We start from the raw sequence: 25,699 nt of genomic DNA, 5'->3' as shown, positions 1-25,699 counted from the left end.
TTTTGAATGTTTGTAATATATTTTTTCTTAATATAGAAGTAAAGAATTTTACAAAAAGTTTATGGTTAGTAATTAATTAATTGATTTAGAAAATAGTATATCCACAATAATACTTTAAAGGTAAAAGTAAGATGACTATTTTTGGAGGATACTGTATGCAGTGGCCAACGGTAATGAGACTATGCAACTATCTCAATTTCATGCTGTTTACATTTAATAAAATAAGATACGGCTTTATATCTACCTTCTATGCTTTCTTCATCATCATGATCTAAATTGCATAATGGGCATAATTTCTCATTGGTAATTCCATAATAATCAAATTTTCACTTGCGAAAATAGGATCGGTCATGAGTTGGCTTAGATTGGGATGTACTTGTTACTTCCAAGGGATTCACTTGCACCTCAGTCTTATTGGTTTTCAAAGTCACGTGTCTGTTCCAATTTGGAACGAAGTCTTCATAACCTACATCATCCGTATTAGTAGCTTTTGGGAAAAATCATTTATAATGTCCTGGATCTGATTGTCAGACAAATTCGAGATGACACTTGCGCTAGAGCTAATTATTTGGATTCTATTTATTTCTATCCCATCAAACAATATATAGATTTTTTTTAGCTCTGAAAGTTATTTTATGCAAGTTTACATCAGTAATGTCAGGAAGAAGGGGTTTGATTTCGCTGTACACCAATGTTCTTGCTGATTTGTCATCAACACCATTCTTAGACTTAACATCCCTGACTCGTTCTTCATATGCTTTATAGTAACAATACCAGCATAAAATCTAAGCTTCATTGTTACTCTAAGTAGATCAACTATAATTTGTGCCGTAACTTCACTAGATCCTGTCAGAATTGCTTCTAAAGAGAGTTCAGGAATCTGAATATTAACCGCCTTATTAACCTTACCATCACTACCTTTAGTGCAAGAGGATGCTCCCGTCTCAAATCTTTGATCCACTTTTTGATTATAAAGAATTTTTTGACACTCCGTATCTGCGTCCTCATATGATTCAGAAGCTGGAACCTGTTTGTCCGCCATAGATGATTTCACAGGCGATATCCCAACAGATGTTTGTTCTGGGAGGGTTACAGGTTCAGTGCTAGTCATGGAGAGGTCCTCCTCACAGTGAGTCAAGTCTGAAATGAGTCTTTGACAGTCGTCTTGCTGAATCTACTTTTTCCGCCTCTTCTCTTTAATTTTATCACTAATGCTTTCTTATTTACTTCAACCAAGAAAGCATCCATCTCCTTTTCCTTTGATGCCTTGATGTCAATATTATTTCGCTGGTCTACTACGGCATTAGATAGATCAACATCTAACACCACTATCTCTGGTAACACCTCTGCAATCGTTTCCTTATCGTTCTGTAGGTAGCCTCAAGCTCTTTATTTTTTTGCTCTAGTTCTTCTACTCACGTCTGGCATTCTCCTCAATAATCTGCCTCAGCTTCGCGATCTCTGCCTCAAGTTCGTAATTCTTGGCCACAAGTCTAGCATTTTCTTGCCTAAGTTAGTCAATCTCGGATTCCATTTTTGATAACACTTTTTATACAAGTATTCAAAATAAAAAAGTCATTGTGTCCGTTCCAATTTGGATGCAGATCACTTTTGCCGAGAAAAAAATGTTTTATTAATACACGCAAAAAGGTACATGCTGTAATTTCGTTTTACAAAATGAAATGTTTTTATACTAATCCTACTATCTATACTAACATAATATCACAACATTAACTCTAATCCGTTTTCATTTACCCCAACGTCAATATTCTGAATAGAATAAAATGGTCGTCAATTATGCATAGAATACGTGGAGTCAGAAATAAATTAGCAATATTAAAACTCACCAAAAGTTTATGTTCCCTGCCTAATAAGGTCCTCGAAAGTTCTGAGATATTAGCTTTGCAAGCTCTGAGTCACTACCGAAATTATTTTGTCCGGATCGCCGACAACTGATCGGCACTCTCATGTGACATTGTGACATGCTGATTTTGATTGATAAATCAAAATGTCAAGCTATTCTTCGCTATCGCGACTTTCGCCATTCCGGGTACAAGAGGAAAATTCCCTACCTGCTAGGTCTAACGTTGTACCCATAAGTTCTTTTACTTGTGTTACACTGAAAATTTACTTTTTTGATCCTTGTTTTTTAACTCTCGATTTTCGTATTTGCATGCATATCGTCGAAATGTCGTTATATTGTGTCGTTCTAACTTATCCCCTTCCTGAACCTTTTCCGATTAACATTTTCCAAGAATACCGTATCTGATGCCGAAATGATCCCTAAAGAAAGACTCACCTTTGGGCATCTCAAGCAAATGATACTTATGGTTATGAATTATGATGCATTTTGTGGAGATGACATCTTTTACTTAAATTTTGATGAAGAGTTGGAGAGAAAGGAATGAATTTGTGGAGACATTCAAGCAAAAAATTGCCAACAGTGATAAGCATCTAGCAGATCGGATTATGAAGGGCTATGTAAGGAGATCCCCACTATTTACAATAACATTTGCGAGGTGAAGTCGCTAGTCCCGTTTGCAGTTTACTTGTACAGACAATTTTAATATTAATCATAAAAATTTTTAAAATTATCAATTTTCAAAAATATAAAGTCCGTTGTTTTTTTTAAAAAAAAAATTGAAATATTGTCAGACTAGTTCTGAAAACTGGTTATAAAAAGCAGAATGGAAATATTGGAGAAAAAATTCTATAGCAAAGTGTTTGTTATTGGAAGCGTCAAATTTGCCGTTGACGAAGCGTACAGGATTGGAAAGTTGAAGAGCTTGCCGAAGATGCAATTGGAAAATTATTGTGGAAATAGCTAATGACAAAGACGAAACTAGCGTTGAACAAAAATTAGGAGATATCGGAGAAAGGTTGAAATCAACTGCGCCTGTTGATCGTGTATTTCCAAAATTTGTCGCTCCGGAGGGGCGTGTCCACATTGTCGTGTAACCGCCAAAGCCCGCCACCACTTGTAAGTGTCTCCCAATGGTTTACCTCTCGAACAAGAAATTCGCGTTATCTCATTTTTTTTTTTTTCGATTAGGGAAATGAAGACATGAAGACTCGGACTTAGATGAAGAAAGCGGAACCAGAAAAAAGACGTACGTAATATATTCTGTTGTGATGTTGACTAGTAATCGTGTTCTTATTTAAAATTCATTTTCCATTTTTTAGCGAAAACCTTGACTTCTCTCCTTGCTTCGTCAATATTGCAACCTCCTGCTGTAAAGGTTCCTTCTCACAAGTTTTACGATCGTAATCAGGCTAAAAAATCGATGTTGAAAGTCGCTCGCTGTAACTACCAGGGTCATGACAGTCCTGACCACAAAGATCATAGATTTATTTTAATTCCTGGAGGGAATTTTACATTATTTAGTAGAACGCTTAAATGATGTATGGGAATCTTCAGAGGAAACAAATATGCATCAAAATCAAATCCAATATAATATTAACTATAATAATTCAAGACATACTCAAGCAATTAAAGAATTAGGATAGGAATAGGAAAGACACGGATGGGCTGGGAATCAAAGTATCTGTCCTCTCAGTTAACAAGTAGCGACACTGATACTGAGTTTGTGGAGGCTCTAAAAGATCCCTGTTACGTCTTTATTGACTAAGATAATGGAAGCAAATATATTAGAGGTTTTGATGACAAGGAAAGTCCAAGTGTGCGAATAGGAGCGCGTGTGGCAGTGGCTTCGGGATTGGGTGCCTGAGTAAGGTTGGTTGCCGTAAGTAACGATTATTATATATTGACGAACCTCATAGGAGTAATGTCCATAGAGAATTAACGCGAATTATACGCACCGAATCTTATAGGAGTAATGTCCATAGAGAAATTAACGCCAATTACACGCACCGAACCTTATAGGAGTAATGTCCATAGAGAATTAACGCGAATTACAACCCTTAGCGGTTGTAATATTATAAACGTAAGCTTTAAATTGGCTGTAAATACTACACTATTGTGGTTACTTAAAAGATGATAATTCTGATTTACAACCATTATATTTAGACTTACAACTATTTACGGAGACCAACACTATGCCTGAGTATTCTTATCTACATGACTTATTAATAACAAACAATAAAAAACTCTTCCGACTTTCTGACGTGATTGTGAGGTACTTCAACGTCAACAGTGTTCAGCTGAGGCTATCATCATCCATCTTGATGAATATCAACTTTATATTAATGATGTTCAGCAATACCAAAAACTATCATGGATAGATTCTCGCGATTTCTTTAAAGCAATGTTAAGGGAGATTGGTAGTGTCATGCGTTGTAATTTTATAAAAAATGAGTATAATGGAAAATATTTTATCATCCCAATCTGTACGGGAACTTCTGCTATAGACGTTCATTTTTTACCCACAGAGCATACTCAAGAAATGTTGGAGCTCAGGCCTTTGAATTATGACTCAGCAAAGTCAATGTTCCTTGACAAATATGATTATTCAAAGCAAACAACTGATAAAGGAAGAGATCTAGTGGTGCAAGGCATCACTCTTTGAGTCCTTGTAAAAATTTTTTCCAAAGTTCGAAACTCTTATTTATTATGTATTAAACCTTTTAAAAGCTTACAATTTTTTTTTTACAAATGGAAAAGTGACAAAATTACCTTATTCTTGCTAATTCTTATTAAATTATTTTAATGAAAGTGATATTATTAGCTTGGGGCCTTGGGTTATTAGTATCATTAAAAGTAACATTAAGGTAAGCGGGGGGTTTTTTTTTCGTGATTGTGTTAAAACTAACTTTATTAAATTCATTTTTAACGTTACTATTATCACTTATAGGTATAAAAAATGAAACTAGTTAGTAATTAATAAATCGCGTAATTGAATTACACACTGGCATTATAGAGTGAGGATAAGAATCATAAAATGGAACCGTAATTGTAATAAGGTAAAGCTCCTAAACCTGTTTCTATTGATATTACTGTTCCCTCTTCACTTCTCCCCTCCTATATATCAAATTATTAAGTTCTTTTAAGAAAATTGAAAGAAAATGTAAATGTTACTTATAACGTTTATTTAATGTAATAAAAAAAGTAACCCAACGAAATAATTACTCACCGAATTTCATAAAAATATTATGTTACGCTATTTCTTTTAAAATTCTTGTTGAAGCGGCAAAGCTCAATTTGGATTTATTTAGAAGGCTTAATGTTTTATAAAATTTCTCGAGAGTTGAATAAAAGTTTAGCAATTATTTAAAGTGAGCGAATTTTGCTATTTAGAATTAAATAATATACCTCGTAGAATAGTAATATACACTGATCGTATGTTAAGTTGTTATGCACCGGAAATTAATACATTATTATTTTTTTTTTCGTCTTTCTTAAGGAAGAAATTCTCTAAAGATTGAATCTTCTAAAAATAGAGATTCTATTACGAATATTAAGTAATAAATTTTAGCCACAATTCGAATGCCAAGCACCGTAGAATAGTGATAATATACACTGATCGTATGTTAGTTTTAATATGCACCATGCATTATTGTTTTTTTTCACGTCTTTCTCAAGGAAAGAAATTTTTTAAAGATTAAATCTAAAAATAGAGATTTTATTTTCGAATATTAATAAATTTAGCCACAATTCGAATTCCAAGCCTGCTTTCTAGAAAATAATATAACCCCTGTCGTGTTTCGATTAATCTTTCGTGAAACTCGGTTCGACCAATATACCTTGATCGAACGTTAGTTGTTCGTATGCACCGTAGAATAGTAATAATATGCACTGATCGTATGTTAGTTTTAATATGCACCATAAATTAATTGCATTATTGTTTTTTTTTTACCAAGGAAAGAATTTTTTTAAAGATTAAATCTTCTAAAAATAGAATATTAATAAATTTCAGCCACAATTTCGAATTCCAAACTTACTTTCTAGAAAATAACATAACCCCTGTCGCGTTTCGATTAATCTTTCGTGAAACTCGTTCGACCAATTATTAATCACTCATCATTCATCCCATCTTAATAAGACAATAACACAATGTGGCTTTTTGTTGTTTTTCTAAATGTATCCTGTTTTCTGACTTATTCATTCGATAAAAAAAGACAATGTTGAAAGACATATCGTTACACTAGTGTGTAAGTGTGGTATCAATCTACAAAATCTTAATGATATTTTAAAAAAAAGGTCTAATTTGGAAATTTTAACAAAGTCAAATAATTTTTGTGTAAACTTTTCAGATTTACAAAGATAAGGACTAAAAAAAGAATGCCAATTACTAAAAGTAGTGTATAAAAGTGTAATAAAAAATTCTATTAAGAATTTGTAAAAAAAAAAAGAATAATGGAACACATAAGTTACATGAATATTGTATAACCATGTCATGAAGAAACCGTATATTTATAAATGCTGACCGTTACCATTTCTTTTTTTTTTCATTGAAATCTTAACCTTAAAATTCATTCTTTAAAAAAAAAATGAGTTTGCAAAAATTAACATACGATTGTTTCTATATACTTTTTAATAAACATCTTTACAATGATCGTTCAACATTATTTACTTGTTTATTTGTAACTCGATCCTGGGGTGAAATGATAATTCGATTACTTTATGCAAATCCTTTTGAAAATCCAAAACATAAAAAAAATCATTTTAGAATAATTTCAACATTAAAAAATTTCTTAAATCAAAGAGAAATAGATCGGTTACAAAAACTTTCCCGCGATAGAATTACAATTAGAAATGTACGTAAAACATTTTATAATTATCCGGAATATATAAAGGTATTTAATCAAAAAGATATAAGAGAAGCAATTTTAAATTGGCTCGATAGGCTTGATAAACTTGATATTAAAAAAATAGAATTAAATGATGAAACTAAAGATAATATTGTTTCATTATTTCATTACATGCTATTAAGACAATGTGAGAATATTAAACAAATGAATACTTCTTCAACTTCATTAATTAGAAATATTTTTAGTAAACAATTTATTGAGAATCATATTAAAAATTTATCAAATTTAAAATCGATTCAATTTGATTTTTGTGGAGGTGAATTAAATAATAAGATTTTCTTGGAATTTTTAAGAAAATTTTCAAATATTTGTTTAAATCTTGAATATTTACAAATTAATATAGATAAATATAATTCAGTTTCTCCACCAATTAAAGAAATTTGTTCAATTATTAAAAATCAACGTAATCTTAAGAGATTTAAAATATCAAATGATGAATCTCGTACACATACCTTTCGAACAGCAATTCCTCAAAATAAATTATTATATGATATATTCTTATCTTTAGATTCAAAAAAAGATTCTTTGGTCTCATTAGATTTTGTTTATATTAATTTCAAGGGAGTCTCTTTTGAGAATCTTAAAGGTTTATCAAATTTAAAATATTTAAAATTTCGTAATTGTAAAAAGATAACATTAGAAAATTGTGAAGAATTAAGATCGTCATCTTTTGAACTTTTGGAGTTATCAATTCAATCCCCAAAATTAAAATCTGAAGTTAAAATTATGATGATCAAATATTTGGGTGGATCATTACGTAGATTAATGATTGATAAACCTACTATTCTAATTATTGACGCGTTATTAAATTGTTCATATCTTGAAACATTAGATATTAGAATTAGTTCAAATGTTACATTACAAGTATTGCAAAATTTTAGTAAATTAAGTAATTTAAGTATTAAAAATTTAAATATTACTAGTTCATCTGATTGTAGGTTAGATGGTATTTTTAAAAATTTAGCCAAAAATTTACCTACAAATGTTAAAGTAGTATCAATTCGTTGTCCTCATTCTTATAATAATACTAAACAATTTTTAGATAATGTTCATTGTAAATTGACAACAATTAATTTACAAGATATTAAATTTAATAATTTTGAACCAATTTTGAATTATATTGAAAGAAGTAATAATAATTTAAAATTTTTGGGAATTGCGACATTAAGAAATGAGAAATCAAATGTATTGAAGATGATTGAAGAAAAAGGTATCAAGGTGGTGGAATTTAATAGCATTTATAGAGGAAGTGATTACGAATAATCAAAACAATATAATTATATATATATATACATTATTTCAATTGCACATAATAGGGATGGAAATGGACATTGTTTTTGAGTTATAATATTATATTAACTGTTAAATATTTATTTATTAAATTTATTAAATTTTATTGTAACTTGATAAAAATATATATAGATAACGAATTTTAACTATAGTAGTATGATTGTATTTCATTTTCCTGACTGATTATTATTCAACATTGTCTAAACGTATCTATGTTATGCGTCAGATGTCAATTGCGTCAGATGATGCCGGCCTGCCAAATATTGCCCAATATTATAACGCCTTAAGTGGTTTGGCCAGCATTACTATCACCTGATGCACGTCAGCTGTCAGCTGATACAATTCATCTCTAAAAGATTTTAGGTTTGGTTCTTTAAATTCTATTGAATTTACAGGCATGAGGACCCATTCATTTGGATTCCCATCCAATAAACATTGTGTATTCTTATATGCTGACTTTAATATATTTCACTTATTTTGCATTATCACTCAATGCAAAATTTAGGTGTAGTATTCTTATTACTTGGTAGTTTTTTGTCAAAGTTATCCAACTAGTTACCTGCTTTTTTCTTTGAATATATAATACTCTTAACAATCATCTCGGTTCTACATATTATTATTTATTACAATAAAATTAAGTGATATTTATTGCAATGAAATAATATTTTTTTTTGTTTTAATGAATATATAATATAATTTATTCAATTACATCAAAAAATACCAACTAATGTATACTTTAAAAAAATAAAATAATAATATTAATAATATAAATATTACTAATATTATTAAACTTATATTTAAACATAATAATAATATTCTTTGCTTTTAGACTTATAAAATAATATTTACTTTTTTTTCCAAATTTTCCAAAATATTTCTTAAATTCATATAATTTATTTTTAAATTTAATAATTAACTATAAAAATTAATATAAATCAAAATTTACATTAATATTAGTATATTAAGTACAATATAAAATTAGTTGTATATAAAGTAAAATTATAGCTAAAGTAAATATCACAACCACATCTATTTCATTAACTTATGTCTCTGATTCTGCAGATAGATTTTAAGTTAAAGAAAGCAGAGTATAGCACGTATGTATAATAATAACAGATATTATGAAGATAAGAGTATTATTGTTATAATGGAAGATATAAAAAAAAAATTTCACTAATGACAAGTCTGATTATCATTTTAGTATATACTTAGAAAATATCAAGATTGAATTTCCTACTGACAGAAATATTATTTTCCAGAAATTTTAGCAAATATTGTTTACCCAAATTACATGATTTTAGCAAATACACTGCAAGCATTTAGTTGACTACTAATATTGATAAGAAGATTAAGATATTTGATAACTTGTTATCTAATTAACACTAAAAAAAGGAATCTTGATGCAGATATAACTTGATTAATCATCTGGAATATTTATCTGCATTGGAATTATAAGGTATATATGTTAATCAATATGATTTATAAGAAGGGAATTAGTGTAATAACAAAATGGAAAATTTCAAATGCATTATATATATTAATGGATTTGTGTAATCACATGCTAGTTGAACATAGTAAATTAATGGATTTTCTCATTAGTTTGAAGATAAGAATACTGAAAGCCTATGTAATGTGTCTAGCTTTAATCATAGCATTATTTTAATAAATTTGTTAATCATACTAACCATGAAACTTTTTCAGCATTTTTATATTAAACTTGAAATTTGAAGTATATACTTAAGTATAAACTTTAAGCTTCAAGCTTTAAGTATTAGATCTGCAGTTAGCTTCTCTATAGATAGCAATTTAATATATATATCTGATATATTTTTTTAAGAAAATTAAAAAAAAATGTAATTCTTTCAAAAAAAAATGATGATCATGTATGTAACAAATGGTAAAAATGATAAGCATAATTATTTATTAATAATTTATTTACTATGATAAAAAAAAAATACTATAAAAGCTATCCAAAAAAAAATTTTACCATAAATAATATCACAACTAAATAAATAAAATAAATTATTTTTTTCTTTTTTTTTCTTTTTTTTTTTAATTAAAAAAAAAATAAAAAAAGATTTCAGTAAATATCAATCATTAATTTTCCTATTTAAAGTTAAAAAAATTCAGACAAATGATATAAAATTGACATTTTACAAGATATTCATTTTTAATTTAATGATGCTTATATAAAAAAAATATTTAATAAATATCTCTTTTTTTCAAAAAAAAAAAGAAAAAAAAGGAAAAAAAAATTGATTAAGAAAAATGTATTAGTAAAATATCTATTCCTTAACATAAAAAAATAAATAAAATAAATTATTTCATATTAAATTAAATAAATAAATAAAATAAATAAATTTAATTTGTGTAATTCATTCACTTGTTGAACAAGAAAGTATTAATTTTATTATAAAAAAAACTAGAGTTCTGAACAGGTTGACCAAATTCAGGTTACCTGACAGGTTGACCTGAATTTATCAGGTCAGGTTTAGCAATTTCTATTCAGCATCAGTTCAGGTTGTATAACCTGAATGACCTGTTGACCTGAAACTATGATCTATATAATATAAGTGAGTTATGGTATTATAATTCACTTTTTATATTGATTTTATATAATAAAAGTGAGTTGCGATATCAGAATTCACTTTTTGATATTGATTTTATACATAAAAAGTGAATTGCGGTATCAGAATTCACTTTTTATATTGATTTTATATTTAAAAAGTTAGTTGCGGTATTGCGATTCACCTTTTTATACGATTTTAATATAAAAAAGTGAATCGCAACATTTCAAAAAAAAAAATGTTTTGCACCATTTTTTTTTTTGATATTTTAAAAAATCCTGAAAATTTTCAGGTTTCAGTTCAGTTCAGGTCAAACAGATAATCTGATATAACCTGACCTAACCTGACCTGAAAAAAAATTTCAGGTCAGGTTTTATCAATTAACCTGACCTGACCTGACCCATTCGGAACTCTAAACTATTAGTATTATGAGAAAAGAAGATAATACAACAATGAATTTAAAAATAATTTCCTTTTTTCCAAAAAATCCATCAGTTCCAAAATAGATTTCCGATTTTACATCTGGTGATGTAGTTAGGTTTACAGAAAAATTTTCTCTCAATGAGGAACCTCCTCATGATGATATTTTTGGAGGTAATTTTTAATTTATTATTTTTGTAAAAAAAATAACACTCAAAGAAAATAATTATTAATTCTTTTTCTAAAAATTAAAATCAATGATCATTTGATGATTAGTTTAATTTGTTTTTCTCATTGGTTACGTTATAAGACAAGTACAAGATGATGATGATTTATTTAAAAGTATCAAACTTAAAGCTAATGAATTTTGTTGGAAAGGAAAATGTTGCTGACAAATTTAATATAAAATGTAGATACTTAAAAGCGGATGAGATAATTGATAATAAAGCGAAAAAAATCTATAAACAGATTCTTTTTCTTTAATATATTCTATATTATTACAAACAAAAACATAAATACACAACTCACAATAAATACATATTAACTGAAAAAATATTAAAAGTCGTGCCAACTTGATTCCTGACGTCACCCTAGTTTCTATGATAAATTTATTATAGTCGAAACTGTTATAAAATGGTAATAATAATAATAGGGATCGTTCGTTCTGCAGAATTTACAAGCACGCATATGCATAGAATTTTTATTTTGTATAACTTGCAATGTATAATAATCTATTGTCTATTCATTTATGAAAAAAATATAATTATTTTAAATCTTCATAATCATATTCATGCACACCATAATAACTTCATTCATGAGATCATGGCATAGAAATCGTATCAAGTACAATATTTAGCTCCATTGTCCATCCACATAGTAACACCAAATGTTCGTTCCAATCTATTTTATAGTAAACCAAATTGGTACCATTCCAGTAAACAAAATAGGGCGCACGAGGGGGTCTAACATTTGGAGGATTTACAGGAGTAGAAGGGACCGATGCTACTCCGGGATTCGGATTTTGAGGGAAGGGAGCTTGACCATCGAGCAATGCGATTCCAATAAACTCTATCCCAAGATTATTTTGCTGAATCACAGCAAGTTTTTCAAGCGCGAATCCACGATCAGGGTCACGATTATAAAACACCTGTCAAGTATTTGGATCTGATGAGCAAAACCATTTGCAATTCTACAAGAACTTAATAAATTACCTCAATATACACGTCAGGCGGAGGACATGCGTTAACGAATGGTTTATGCAATTGTGCATGAGTTGGCCTAATAAGCCAGATGCCAACATCTGGCTTATATTTATTTCCCATCATCATGCATGATGTACCTGGTGCTACGTACCAAGTTCGATTATGCACCTTGCCTGAAAACGTCAAATGGGCTTGGATTTCTGTTTTATGCCCTCCGTCAATCTAATATAAAAAGTGGTCAGATTCAAATCAATGATATTTATCTTGAAATAAAACTTACTTTGATGAACAAGTCCTTCTCAATCTTTTCAGCATCGTATTTATCAAATATCGCCTGTTGTACATATACATTACTTTCATCTAGCTCAGGAAGAGTAATTTTTATAATGGTTTGATTTTGATTTTGCATTAGTATTTCATCAATTTTCGTGCAGATCTATTGTATGTAGTCGTTAGCCATACTTCTTTGCTATTTTAAAACAGTCTTAAGCATCACTTAAATACTTGGTTAATTTTACACTTGAACGAACATTTCTTCTGAACCTTCTGTTGTGACACTCATTTTCTGATAAAATTGTTCCAAGGTGCAGCTGTGCAGGAAACAAGAGAAACGCCGAGCAAGTATGACAGCGTTTCAAGATCGCGAACTTTTTATATGGCACGTGATTTCTGCGGTCTGAAAATTTTACCGTGTCACGTGCTCCCAACGATATTCTAGCGTGTTTGATATTCGAGCTTTTAATTCCGGTAACACGTTTAGATTTAAACAATTCGCCGTGCTTAATCAAGTGTGAAGGATGCGCCAAAAATATTAGCAAGAAAAAGGAACGAATGAATGCTTGATTTACTTGGAGGGCGAATTTAGTAGAAAAATTGAAAAAAGAAACGAAGGAGAAACAAAACCTTATGAAACATTAAATAATATCATAAAGAAAAATGAATGGATAAAATATAATGAAGAAGAAAGAAGAAACGAAGTATATAACGAAAAAATCGAGATAATTGATAATTTAATACAATCAAGTGAAGAATTCATTATGTTATTAAAAAATAGTATTTTCGAGAAAGATAACATGGAAAGGGGAAGAAATAAATTTTATTTAATAATAGACGCAGTTAAAACCAAAAGCGAGATAAATAAAGAAGGAAAAAGGACATAGATATAACATAATATGGATGATTAGAGAAATAGGAGATAATCTCGAAAATGAGATAATGCTATTAGCTCAACATGAATGTATGAATGAAAATGAATTCAAAATTTTGATAAGAAGTATTATTATCGGTCTCTTAATTATTAATGAAAAGAGCGACGTAATATTAGGAATAAATGATAAAGTAGCCAATCTTTTATATGACTTTACTATATAGAATTATTATTTATAGAGATGTTATTAAATAATAATAATATAGATATAATAGATTATAACGATCAAGAATATAAAACGATGGAAAAGATAAAGAAAAAAGCGAGAGGAATGTTGAATGATAAAAAAGTTACATCGCAATAAATTATAGAATCAAGATAGTAGAAGAAGCCCTTTTAGTAAACGAATATAATTTAAATAGGAACAAACATATAGTAACATGAGGATTCAGAAAATGGAGGAAAAAAGTCACCGACGCGATTTGGAAAAACGAAATTCTTAATAGCGAAAAATTAGACGATCTATTTATGTACAATTTCAGAAAAGAGTTCGACTGGAAATCGACTTTGGAATTTATCAGTGATCATATAAATTTTACACAAAGACAATGTAGCCAGAAAGATACAAGAGATAGATCGTATCGTATAAAAAATTTATTAAAGGAATTACAGTGACACCTCTATAAGTGCACCCTCGCACTATATAAATTCTCTTTAAGTGCACGGTGGATCTGATCCCAACTTATAAGAGCTCTTAATGTTTTACTCTCTATAAATGCACACCCTCTCTAAGTGCACATTCTACTATTTTTTTACTATGGTCCCAAGGGGGGTGCACTTAGAGAGGTGTTACTGTACCATCCTACGATACACTTTTTAAAAGAAACACGAACAAGATAGAAAGTGACATATGCAAAAGATGTAATATAAATGAGATTGAAAACTGGGAACATATTTGACGATGTGAAGTGAACGCAGTATCAATAGACGAAATTCTGCAAGAATCGATATATAAATACGAAACTCAACTAGAAGAAAGAAAGTTATACGATGAAATCAAAATCTTAAGGAAATTTAACTTTGATTTTATAAGGATAGCAGAACAACCCTCAATAGTGTTAAGAGGGAAAAGCCGAATATGGGAAATTCTAAGAGGTGTATATAATGATAACTTTAATAAATCAACGAATAAAAAAGAAGAAGAAATGGTAATAAAGAATTTATGGAATTTCGTTTACGAAGAATTCAAGCAAAGAATCTGGATACCAAGATGCGATGAAATTAACGAAATTGAGCGTAAAGAAGGAATACAAAAGACAGACTTACGGAAAAGAAAAGAGAAATCAGATGATGATCTGGCTATAAATAAAGAAGAAAAAGACAAAAGAAAAAAATACAAAAAACAGATGATATAATAGAAAAAACTAAAAAAATAATTTTTAAAATAATATTAGAAATGTAACGCTAAATAGATTAATAGGAAAAATAACGGACGGATCTAGTATTAGTAACAACCGGGATCTTACAGTTAAGATGTATTAACATATTAATTTTTTGATTACTTAGTTATAGAAATTAGAAAATTTTTATTTTTTTCTAAGCTCTCAGTGTTTTTAAAATTAATTATGTAATTTTATAAATTGAAATAATTAATAAAACGCGTTACTATTTTTTTTTTTAAAAAAAAACAACAGTAACACGTTGTGCTTCTGCTAAGGATGGAAATTCTCGGAATGATCCATCAACAAAAATCTGTTTGACAGCAGGTATCCAAGTCCAAGACGTACGGCATGTTGAGTGTTTCTTTCTGTGTACACCATTCGAGTTTGGTTGCGTTATTGTTGGTAGGAATTCCGTCAATATGATTTATATACATTACAACATTCTGAAATGCAAGATTCCGAAATTTTGATGAAGTTAGGGATCAGCTCCCGAAGGAGATAACGAAAACTACGCTCTGGAAGAAAACAGAGCAGGCGCGAAAAATTTATCTGTTATGATCTGTTTCGTCGTATAGGTTCTGACAAGATTCAACGAGTAAGATCATATTCTGTTTCGAGCTTAGCGAAATTAAGCTGGATAAAATTGATTATGTAGTTAGCCAGGTTTCAAAAAATACAGCGTAGCATGTCACGTGAATGTAAAGTGAACCGAGTTCAGGAACTCAGTTTTTTGATAATAAAGTTCGCCCGAACGGCCATGGTTTAACCGTTATATTCTGTATGCAAGTGAATGGTGTTACTGTTAACATATTGTGGCATGCGTGTTCATCTCCAGCGTTGGAGATCGGACAATCACCTCCGAACCTGCTCGAATCAAACATTACGTAACACTGCCACTAGGGCCGGCAGACATACATTTATGCTTTATAAAACACGCTCGCTTTTTTTATTAATACAAGAAAAAAAAAAATAATACAAGTCGGGTCAGCGCCCGTGATACATGCTAAATAAATACAATGGTTCGGGACTTTGCCCGTGATATATGATTCTAACGACTGGCCTGCTACGCTATGTTTATCTACACTAACTCACACGTTTACTTCTTCGTGATTTTACTCAATGATTTTGACCTTTTTATTTCTCGAGGCCCTCACCACTTTCCATCGGCTTTTGCGCCTCCTCCAACAACCAAACAATATGACCGAGGACCTTTTCCACCTTATCTTGCAAATTCTCGTCTTTGTACACAACGGTCACTTGTTCCGATAGCTTAAACGTTGGCTTCCCCTCGTGATCTAGCAAACATTCCATAAAGTACCATTCGGACGCATCGGTAACGATCCCAAACACCCTATCCACATCCTGCCCATTATTGATTTCATCGGCTTTGCGTTTACGTGTCAAGGTTGACTCCATCTGTACGGACGCCTGAGCGAACCCCTTCATAAAATTTCTTTCTTAACTTAGATCACACCAAGGATCCCGCCAGTCGAACGACATTCTACTGCATAATCAAGATTTCCTTGCCCATTTCGTCCCTCGACAGGCTTCTCCGGTATGAGCTTGAAATTATCTTTGTAAAAGGAAACCGCGCTTGCTAAGTAACAGTAAGAATAAATGGTCTTCGTCGCCTCATACGCCCTGTCGAGAGGAGTAACATCTTGTCGCAGTTTTAATTCGGCTATTAGATGCTTAACCACGGCTTTGGACTTGTCACTACTCAGGTTAGCAGAACCACACGAAAAAAGAGGGAACACGTCAGTACTAGGATTCGGATCATCGCTAAGACCGTAGAGTTCGCACACTTTCGGGAAGGTCCATTCGTTGAAGGGCTTCGATGGCGTCTCAATGAGTAGAAGCTGTTGTTTGATAGGAGCATTTTGCAGAGGTCTTGATCGTTCCGAGGTGAATATCTCTAACCACTACTTATGAAGTTTAGAACTGCTCCATCATTTTCAAGTGCCGGCGGTTTCCTCATTTCACGTATGTATTCTTTGAGGCCATCAAGAGTCGCGTCATCGATATCCACTGTCCACTTGAAATTCCTAGTTCGTTAGTTCGTTTCGGGCTAACGACGATATCGAACGTTATAATGCAACAACAGGTTAGTCTCGTGCCCTGAATATTTCAGCAACCTCAGGTCAGGCCGGAGAACCGGAGGATAAAAATACATACCATAAACAGACTTGCTGAGCGATTTTTCTAACACTGAGATGCGGTCAAGTAATTCCTGTTCGCGGCTCGAAGTGGCGGTCGAGGCAGGTGGTTCGACTAAGACGTGAATATGCTTCTTGGGTGGCTTCCCGGTCCAGTAGTCTCCAATTTCGTTTATTGCTGACAGCTCGTCACTGTCAGAGTTTGAGATTCTTCAACTGATCGTCCAGGTGATCACACTAATTTCCACCTTCCATAGCTTGAGCCTGTCTGCGTCTACACCAGCAAAGTCATTCTGTTTTTCCGCCTTTATAACCTTCTTGAGGTCACCAACCAGAGTATTTCCATCTATATGGGCAGGGAAAGCGTTCGCGAGTGTCAAGACAGAGTAACGTGACTGAAATTTTCGGGTTTTATACTGTTTTTTGCGAAATGTTATTGGCTAAACAGCTGTATACGAGGATAAGTGTGAAAAAATTTTATTTGCGAAAAAGTTGGCGATAGGGGGTATACTTGCCACCCATATTAAATGGGATGGGAGAATCCCCTATCCCATCCCATCCCATATCCCATCCCTTTTGCCAAAATCCCCTCCCAAATCCCATACCAATCCCAAATCCCAATCCCACCCATATCCCAAATAATCTCATTGGTCAATTATCACGTGACGTTACACAAATTTCCAAAAAAGGAAATTTTGCTTCCCGCAAAAATTGAGAGATTTTGGTTTCACAAGTATTCTAAAAAAGGAAATTTGTACGCCGATCATATAATTCTGGCCAGCATTGCATCCATTACCAGAATATGAGCAAAATTAAGATCCCGAACAGATTTACGAAGTTTATATTTTAACTCCGGCCGGAATTACAAATTATAAAGGTTTAAATCCTTATCCTACAAACCCAATTTTTAAGAGATTTACTGATCAGATTTTAATGAAATTTATATCTTTGGATTCGTCTTGATGCAAGGAATTAAATGGTAGTGAAATCATATTTCTAAAATTAATATTGACTGATTTATTATAAAAAATGTATTTTTATACTATATATTATTTGAAAGTAACATGTTAGCAGTTAGTATTCAGTAATATATTGATTATTTTATTTGAATTAATAATTTTGATGATATCTGCTGATATTGTTTTTTTAGATTAACAGTTAATTAATTCCTGGTTTGTAAATATTATTTTATTAAATATTTATGCAATAATAATAATATCTATCAAATTATATATATTAGAAATAAATAATCAAACTTTTTTTGATGAATTAATAGATAGGTTTAAGTTAATTCAAAGTTAAATTGTAATAAAAAATATAAAATAATAAATTGAATAAATATATTTTAAAAACTTTTTATATTAAAAGTAACCAATTATTGCTTGCTTTATACATGTTATTTAATAATATATATTATAAAATACATTTTTTATAATAACTTAGTCAATATTAATGTTGGGAATATAATTTCACTGCCATTAAATTCCTTGCATCGAGACAAATCCAATGATATAAATTTCATTAAAATCTGATCGGTAAATCTCTTAAAAATTGGGGTATGTAGGATAAGGATTTAAACTAAATTCTGACCTGAATTAACATTAGACTTCGAAAACTAAAATATTACGGCCAGAATTATGTGATCGGCATAGAAATTTCCTTTTTTGGAATACTTGTGAAACCAAATCTGCCCATTTTTTGCGGGAGGCAAAATTTCCTTTTTTTGGAAGTTTGTGTAACGTCACGTGATAATTGTCCAATGGAGAAATGTTACACAAGTATTTGGGATTTGGATGGGATTGGGATTTGGGATGGGAGGGAGGGGATGGGAGGGGATGGGAGGGATTTTAAATGGGCGGCAAGTATAATAGGGGGTATATGTTGAACAGACTGCATAACGGGCCATAATACCCCATGTATCCCTCAAAAAAGAATTCACGTTCTTCATTGATTTTATTATTTAAATAATCCAACAAATATCGTAGGTGTGACATATAACAACACCTAATTATTTTATAAGTTTAAACCCCTTCAATTAATAGTAAAAATTCGCATAATTGGGGGTACAGGGCCAAACTTCCAAAATTTGCAAGTTACCCGTAGTGCTTCGATCTGGATGAAAACCGTCATCTGTGTTACACAAAAAAGGACCCAGATTTATCCGGATCAATCCGGATTCTAATCCGGGTCAAATAATCCGGATAGAAACCAGAATCCGGATTGGATTTACAACTGATCGGCAATAATTCTGGCCAGAATTCATAACGCCGGCCAGAATTACAAATTTGGGTGACATTAAAAATTTTCAGGGCATCTCTTTCAACATTAGGTTCGTCAAATGTATCAAATGCATCCTATTCATTTTCAAAAAAAGCATCAATATTTGAGTCATATTCCAATTGAAGTAAATTTATATTTTCATGTTATGCATCTATTTTTAAGACTAAAAAAAAAAATAATTGCATAAATGAGTAATATATCTAGCCAATTTTTCTTATTCTAACTCTAATTCCATGTTAACTTCTAACTCTAACTAACCCTAACCCTAACCCTAATCCTAATCCTAATCCTATGTCAATTCTATTATATGGCCTTACCCTAATTCTATCCAACTATAAGTCTTGAAATGTAATGTAATAAAAATCAAAAAGAATGAAATAAAAAGGAAGATTAAAATTTAAAAATAAAAAAAAAGGAAGTAAAAGTTAACGGGAGTTAATGGAGAGAATAAAAGAATAAGAAATGCAAAAAGAAAGTGTGAAAAAGAAAATTAAATTTACTGATCGTAATATATGTAAATCACAAAATAAAAATAGCTTGTACAACCTGAAATAATGTAACAAATAACAATTGTTACCACATAGTGCTAAATAAGTTTTTTCTTTATTATAACTGTTATAAATAAATTTTATATAATTAAAATAAATATATTGAGAATTTAAACTATATAATATTTTTATATAATTAAAAAGTTAAAGAAATTTTTTTTTTAAATAAATCATTTAATCTAATAACTATAGTATAATTTTATATATATCAAAATTTTTTATATTAAATAAATATTAATTTGTAATTTGAATTGTAAATCATATGAATAAAAGAAAGGAAAATGTAATTTATTACTATAATAATATATTATTATTTTTTTTATTATATAAAATTAACTGATTTATTATATCAGTTTATTTATATAAATTTTTTTTTTGTTCTTTAAAAGAAAAAACAAAATATAATTTTTAAAAAATAAAAAGAAAATATTTTTTTTTTGTAAAGAATATTAGAAACATTTTTAATGTTTTCATTTTTCTTATCTAGAAAAAATAACATAAAATCTTTGAAAATAAAATCTATTTTTGTAAATAAAATAAAAAAGGATTTTTTTTATAAAAGATATTAAAAACATTCCTACCATTTTTGTTTTTTTTTTATTTAGGAAAAATAAAATGTTGCTATTGAATATTTTATATATTTTGTTAAATATAATAAAGGAAAAATATTTTTTTGTAAAAAATATTAAAAATATTAACATTTTTTTTGCTTTTTTTATATAAGAATAACTTTTTCTTAAAATTTGGTAAATTTTAAATATATATTATCTAATATAAAAATAAAAAAATAAAAAATATGAAAAAAATTAAAAATTAACTTTAGAATTGTAAATATCTTCTATTTTCTTCTGGCTCTAAATTATCTGCTTTTGTTTTGGTAAAAATAACTTTCCATTTATTAATGATGATTTTGGTACTATTTGGACTGTCTTAATGAGAGGGTATTAATTGTCTTTTTATGATCACAGATGGTGAGTTATTGCACTAAATCTATTTTGAATTCTAAAAATATTAACACTTTTTTTTATTATTTTTATTTTTACTAATATTAAAATTCTGGATAAATTCTATTTACATTGGTAAGCAGCAGATATCAAAAATATAAATCTCAGTGTATTTTTACCATCTGTTTTCAGAAGTCCACTAACTATAATATAGTAATACTTATTACTTTGTCTTTACATTATTTATTGAATTATTATTACCTTCTTTCCTAAATTAAATATTTTATTGCATCGTGGTTTTATTGTATACTAGTAGAAAGAGTAAAGAGATAATACCTCTTTGTTTTTTACTTTTATCACAAATCCTTTACCCTAAAATTCTATTAAATTGTTCATGAATCCTTTCATTCAAATTGTAAGACTCATGCTTTCTTTTTCTTTTTGATGTTACAGTTGACAATTGAGACATTTTATTTAGTAAAAGTTGGTGCAAAAGTCAGATTTTTGAGAAGTAGTATCTAAAAATATATCTAATAACTATCATTTTCCAAACATCATCCTCTGTTCTGCTCATATCATTAGCTTGAAAATAGTAGATGTTTGTTATACATTCATAAAGGAAACACTACTCAGTTTCTTTATTTGAAGAGTTTTCTTCAAATTCTAGATCACAAGATAATAGATGTTAAAAATTATCTGTGATAATCCTTCAATACAGCTCATACCAGCAGTTAGTATAGCCAATTTTTGTAAACTTTCACTTGTATTTTCTTTCCTTTAAATATTCTATTATCTTGATACGCCTTTCATTATGATTTAGGAACTGTAAATACATATTAATTTAATTTAGCATCCAGTTGGGATGTCAGGAGAGTAATAAGTTACTATTATTACTTTATGTCTTAGTGAACTAAAAGATAAAAAAAAAAATTCGATAAACTGAAAATCCGCGATCAGGTTTTTAAAAAAATTTTGGTAACATGACTTTTTGTGCATCTAAAACCAAAAATGGTAAAAAATATAAAACCATTTATTGTCAAATTAGGCTGGACATAGTGAATAAACTTTGGTTACGCTTTTTTCACACTTTATTTTTTTTTTTGAAAAAAAAGATCATATGTTCTAATTTTCTAATCCCTTAAAAATAAATATAATAACGGGTGATATGCATTGGAAGATTGGAAGCTATTAGAATCTTCCAATTCTTACAATTCCAACTTTAATGGAATTCCATTGGAAGTTTCCAATACCATAGTTTTACATATACATATATGTATGGAATAATATTAATAAAAAATTAGAAAGGATTGAAATATGACCAATTTCAATACAAATGTTCATTGGAACCTTCCAAACGGGCGTGTTGAAAATCACGGGGTTTTTTGTGAAAGGAGGGTCGGGAAATCTATTCCTATACTATTTTCAAATATGGAATTTTATTATATTCTGACCATACCAAGAAGAGTATTTCCGTTGTTTGCTTTTATGGGCACGTTGAGGTTTATACCGGATTGATAACGTGCTATATGTAAACATAATATTATAAATACATTTTAATTTGATATCCTAACCATTCTGCGGTAAATAAATAATGATAAATAAACTTTTAGAATGATGATATTTTAGAATGATAAATAAAAAGATATTTTAGAAATGATATATTATATCAACAAAAAACATGTGAAGCCCTATCAAAGTTATATATAGTCGTTATTAAAAAATCGATTTTACTAAAATTAACCAAAATTTCATTAAAAATTTCTGGCATTGAATAATAAACTCCCCCTAGTATGTAAATTGTCTGTACTAATAAAGTATATAATAATAAGAATCAGGGCTGATCAATACCCCTTTTAAATAAACATTCTTTTTAAAAACATTATAATCGATATTTATTTAGTAATCCTACAATCAATCATATACTGTATATTAAACATTTATTAACCTATATAAATCAATCTTTTATCGACCAAAAAGGCATCAAAATAAAGGATGATGATATCAATAATTTTTTTATTGGGGTTTTATAGGGGAAAGAAGGGGGATCAAGCCGTTAAGGGATGTATGACATCATCATTACCTGAAAATAGTTTCCTAGAAACTATAAAATAGCTCAACATTTCATAAATACGTTAATTTTTTTTTTTTTTAAAATTTTAATTTTTTTTTATTGTAATCCTTGTAATCCTTGTAAACCGGCATTATGGAATTTAATAATATTGATTCATTTGATTTTACATCAAAATTAAAGTCTAGTCCCGTTCCAATTTTATTTATTCCTTTTAATAATAATGATAATATATGTAATTATTGTAAAAATGAATATATTGAAACAAATTTATTTAAACAAAAATATTGTAAAATATGTTTAATACAATATATTAAACATATGACAGGTAAAGAAATATATTTGGATGTACATATAAGGGGTTATACTCAATGTATTGAACATAATAAACATGAAGCAAATGGAAATACGGATTGTTGTACAAGAAATATTCATGAATGGTGTAAATATTGCTCAGAGATTTCATATTTTAAACAAGTGGTCACAAAATCTTCATATATTTCTTCTCTTCAGTCACAAATTGAAGATCCTTCAGATCTTGCGACAATCTATTCTAAGGTAAAAATATTTATAATTAATTATACGATTCTTTTTTAACAAAATAATAATTTAGCTTATAAATTCATTAATTATATAATTATAGGGAGTTAATGAATTTGCTGATAAAGAAGAATTTGGATCCACAATTATTATAAAATCTATAATTTCTACTTTACTTAAAAAAGGAGGAGGTTGTGAAATATGTAGAGAATCTAAATTATTACGTTCAAATTATTCTTATTATCAAATTTCTTATGAATGGAAAGAATCAACTATAACTAAAAATCCTATCCCAATTCTTCATTTACCATGGTGGGATACTTTTGATGACTGTGTATCTTGTAATAAACACCTAAATTTTGTATCTGATTGTCAGAAATGGTGTTCATATTGCTTTATAATTTATTCTGGATGTAGATATTGTTTAATGACAAATGTTATTTTTGGAATAATAGATCAAACTCAATGTAATAAATGCAAAAGAGTATCATCTATTGACGTTGATATTAGCAATAACATGGATGAATTTCTAATATCTACAATTAACACTAATCATCAAAAGATTGTCAATTATGTTAGTATGAAAGATTCTAATCCATTAAATGTGTATAAACATATTAAAGATAATTATTATTCTATAATAAAGTGGATATCATATTCTGAAATCACAAATTTAGAAAAATTATCGAAAGGAGGATTTGGTATTATTTATAAAGCAAATGTTTCTGAATATGGAACGGTTGCTATAAAAAGATTTTCAAATTCACAAAATATAACTGATTATTTTATTAATTTTTTAATTGAGGTGATAATTTATTTATTATTATACAATACAGTAATAAATATTGATAATTTTAAAGTAATATATATTTTGTAATCTTTTTTTTTTAGTTAAAATCACTTCATCATTTTTATAACCATGCATTTATTATTAAATGTTACGGTATTACACGAGACCCTAAAACGAAGGATTATATGTTAATAACGGAATATGCAAATGGAGGAGATTTACATAACTATTTGAAAAATAATTTTACAAAGATTACATGGAATAAAAAATTAAATATTTTATGGAGAATTTCAAAGGGGTAATTTGAATATTTTTAAAATATTTTAAAATATATATTAAATATTCATTTATATTAATTAATTATTTATTTTTAGACTTGAATGTATTCATAAATCAAATTCTATACATCGAGATTTTCATAGTGGGAATATATTATTATCAGAAACTTGGAAGATTGGAGATTTGGTATTATCACAACCTGTAAATAATATGTTATTAGATAATGTAATATATGGAATAATACCTTATATTGCACCGGAAATATTTTGTGGTGCTAAATATTCAAAAGAATCTGATATATTTAGTATGGGTATGATCATGTGGGAACTTACGACAGGTTATAAACCTTTCTCTAATGTTGAACATAATATGAATCTTATTTATGAAATTATTAATGGAAAAAGACCAGAAATTACAGATGATACACCTAAATGTTTTGCTAAATTAATGAAAAAATGTTGGAATCCTAATCCTTTAAAAAGACCTTCTATAACTAAATTTTGTGAAATTATTCAAAGATGGCATGATGATTTATGTTATTATCATGATTATGAAAATTATTATAATCAACAAAATAAAGATGAAATTGTTGAACAATTTAAACAAGCAGAAAAAATGAGATTGGAATTAATAAAATCAATTAAATTTTGTCCTAAATATCATCCTGGTGCTATTTATAATAGTAGAGAATTAAACAATTTGATTACAATTCCACGTACGTATCTTTTTGAAACAATTTATTATTTAATTATATATTAATTAATTAAATTGTTTATAAAAATTTTTCATTTTAGATTATGTTACAAAAGAATGTGATTTTGATATGAATAGGTATGTATTAATATAAAAAAAAATTTAAATAATATAATATATTAATCTAATCATTCTTTTTTTTAAAAAAATTAATTTTTGTGTATTAGTATAAAATTTTCATCAAAGATAAATTCTACTGTTCAAAACTCGTTGATTTATGTTAGCAAGATATCAAGAAAGCGTAATTTTGAGGAATTAGAAATTGAAATTCAAACCAATGGTAAGCGAAATATAGTAAATTTATATATTTTATATATATAATATTATAATAATTTTAAATTCTTTTGGATTGCGTAGGGATTCAAAATCAAAAACGAATTCGTGTTGAAGCGTAAGATTGCTCTAGTTAGTAGCGTCCGGTTAATGCCAATCAATAAATTTTCATAAGAAAACCCTTGGCTACAATCAGATATGATCCGTCATTATAACATAATCTTGTATTTAG

General features: G+C 28.7%; 10 protein-coding genes across 10 annotated transcripts; 6 read left to right on the top strand and 4 right to left on the bottom strand.

The window, feature by feature from the left end:
* Nucleotides 1–643: 643 nt before the first annotated feature.
* On the bottom strand, nt 644–1,111 carry OCT59_019944 (uncharacterized protein; the record flags this gene model as incomplete). Its single annotated transcript, XM_025326041.2, has 1 exon — nt 644–1,111. One exon carries the CDS (start codon nt 1,109–1,111, stop codon nt 644–646), a length of 468 nt encoding a protein of 155 aa, XP_025178197.2.
* A 23-nt stretch (nt 1,112–1,134) lies between these two features.
* OCT59_019943 (uncharacterized protein) lies at nt 1,135–2,097 on the bottom strand (the record flags this gene model as incomplete). Its single annotated transcript, XM_066143865.1, has 4 exons — nt 1,135–1,368; nt 1,756–1,770; nt 1,848–1,867; nt 2,073–2,097. 4 exons carry the CDS (start codon nt 2,095–2,097, stop codon nt 1,135–1,137), a joined length of 294 nt encoding a protein of 97 aa, XP_066005574.1.
* Nucleotides 2,098–2,382: 285 nt separating this feature from the next.
* OCT59_019942 (uncharacterized protein) lies at nt 2,383–3,060 on the top strand (the record flags this gene model as incomplete). Its single annotated transcript, XM_066143864.1, has 5 exons — nt 2,383–2,519; nt 2,616–2,650; nt 2,825–2,907; nt 2,968–2,980; nt 3,053–3,060. The coding sequence occupies 5 exons, from the start codon at nt 2,383–2,385 to the stop codon at nt 3,058–3,060; spliced, it is 276 nt and encodes a 91-aa protein (XP_066005573.1).
* Nucleotides 3,061–3,082: 22 nt separating this feature from the next.
* Nucleotides 3,083–3,507, top strand: OCT59_019941 (uncharacterized protein; the record flags this gene model as incomplete). The annotated part of the gene is made up of 3 exons (XM_066143863.1): nt 3,083–3,110; nt 3,184–3,303; nt 3,386–3,507. 3 exons carry the CDS (start codon nt 3,083–3,085, stop codon nt 3,505–3,507), a joined length of 270 nt encoding a protein of 89 aa, XP_066005572.1.
* Nucleotides 3,508–3,633: 126 nt separating this feature from the next.
* On the top strand, nt 3,634–4,526 carry OCT59_019940 (uncharacterized protein; the record flags this gene model as incomplete). Its single annotated transcript, XM_066143862.1, has 5 exons — nt 3,634–3,654; nt 3,734–3,743; nt 3,832–3,944; nt 4,028–4,064; nt 4,162–4,526. 5 exons carry the CDS (start codon nt 3,634–3,636, stop codon nt 4,524–4,526), a joined length of 546 nt encoding a protein of 181 aa, XP_066005571.1.
* A 1,881-nt stretch (nt 4,527–6,407) lies between these two features.
* On the top strand, nt 6,408–8,207 carry OCT59_019939 (uncharacterized protein). Its single transcript, XM_025332042.2, has one exon. It carries the CDS (start codon nt 6,448–6,450, stop codon nt 8,029–8,031), a length of 1,584 nt encoding a protein of 527 aa, XP_025178195.1. The 5' UTR covers nt 6,408–6,447; the 3' UTR covers nt 8,032–8,207.
* A 3,503-nt stretch (nt 8,208–11,710) lies between these two features.
* OCT59_019938 (uncharacterized protein) lies at nt 11,711–12,854 on the bottom strand. Its single transcript, XM_066143861.1, has 4 exons — nt 12,778–12,854; nt 12,528–12,683; nt 12,257–12,469; nt 11,711–12,192 (listed from the first exon to the last, which is right to left on the bottom strand). Exons 2-4 carry the CDS (start codon nt 12,654–12,656, stop codon nt 11,866–11,868), a joined length of 669 nt encoding a protein of 222 aa, XP_066005570.1. The 5' UTR covers nt 12,657–12,683; nt 12,778–12,854; the 3' UTR covers nt 11,711–11,865.
* Nucleotides 12,855–14,599: 1,745 nt separating this feature from the next.
* On the top strand, nt 14,600–15,394 carry OCT59_019937 (uncharacterized protein; the record flags this gene model as incomplete). Its single annotated transcript, XM_066143860.1, has 4 exons — nt 14,600–14,690; nt 14,897–14,929; nt 15,089–15,238; nt 15,312–15,394. The coding sequence occupies 4 exons, from the start codon at nt 14,600–14,602 to the stop codon at nt 15,392–15,394; spliced, it is 357 nt and encodes a 118-aa protein (XP_066005569.1).
* A 359-nt stretch (nt 15,395–15,753) lies between these two features.
* On the bottom strand, nt 15,754–17,375 carry OCT59_019936 (Coronin-like protein crn1). The gene is made up of 2 exons (XM_066143858.1): nt 17,012–17,375; nt 15,754–16,904 (listed from the first exon to the last, which is right to left on the bottom strand). Exon 2 carries the CDS (start codon nt 16,280–16,282, stop codon nt 15,971–15,973), a length of 312 nt encoding a protein of 103 aa, XP_066005568.1. The 5' UTR covers nt 16,283–16,904; nt 17,012–17,375; the 3' UTR covers nt 15,754–15,970.
* Nucleotides 17,376–22,967: 5,592 nt separating this feature from the next.
* On the top strand, nt 22,968–25,589 carry OCT59_019935 (uncharacterized protein; the record flags this gene model as incomplete). Its single annotated transcript, XM_066143857.1, has 9 exons — nt 22,968–23,390; nt 23,476–24,177; nt 24,264–24,460; nt 24,537–24,627; nt 24,747–24,778; nt 24,924–25,156; nt 25,236–25,272; nt 25,362–25,474; nt 25,552–25,589. The coding sequence occupies 9 exons, from the start codon at nt 22,968–22,970 to the stop codon at nt 25,587–25,589; spliced, it is 1,866 nt and encodes a 621-aa protein (XP_066005567.1).
* Nucleotides 25,590–25,699: the final 110 nt, after the last annotated feature.

Source organism: Rhizophagus irregularis, chromosome 29, assembly GCF_026210795.1.
Source record: "Rhizophagus irregularis chromosome 29, complete sequence".
NCBI lineage: Eukaryota > Fungi > Glomeromycota > Glomeromycetes > Glomerales > Glomeraceae > Rhizophagus > Rhizophagus irregularis.
Note: the sequence above shows the minus strand (reverse complement) of the source record. Positions and strands in the feature narration are given on the sequence as shown.

Excerpts from the sequence above, each read along its gene's own strand:
- OCT59_019939 (XM_025332042.2), top strand. The coding sequence starts at position 6,448 with ATGAGTTTGCAAAAATTAACATACGATTGTTTCTATATACTTTTTAAT.
- OCT59_019938 (XM_066143861.1), bottom strand. The coding sequence starts at position 12,656 with ATGCAAAATCAAAATCAAACCATTATAAAAATTACTCTTCCTGAGCTA. Across the intron at positions 12,470-12,527 it reads AGAAGGACTTGTTCATCAAA|ATTGACGGAGGGCATAAAAC; the intron begins GTAAGTTTTATT and ends TTTTTATATTAG. Across the intron at positions 12,193-12,256 it reads CGCCTGACGTGTATATTGAG|GTGTTTTATAATCGTGACCC; the intron begins GTAATTTATTAA and ends AATACTTGACAG.
- OCT59_019936 (XM_066143858.1), bottom strand. The coding sequence starts at position 16,282 with ATGAAGGGGTTCGCTCAGGCGTCCGTACAGATGGAGTCAACCTTGACA.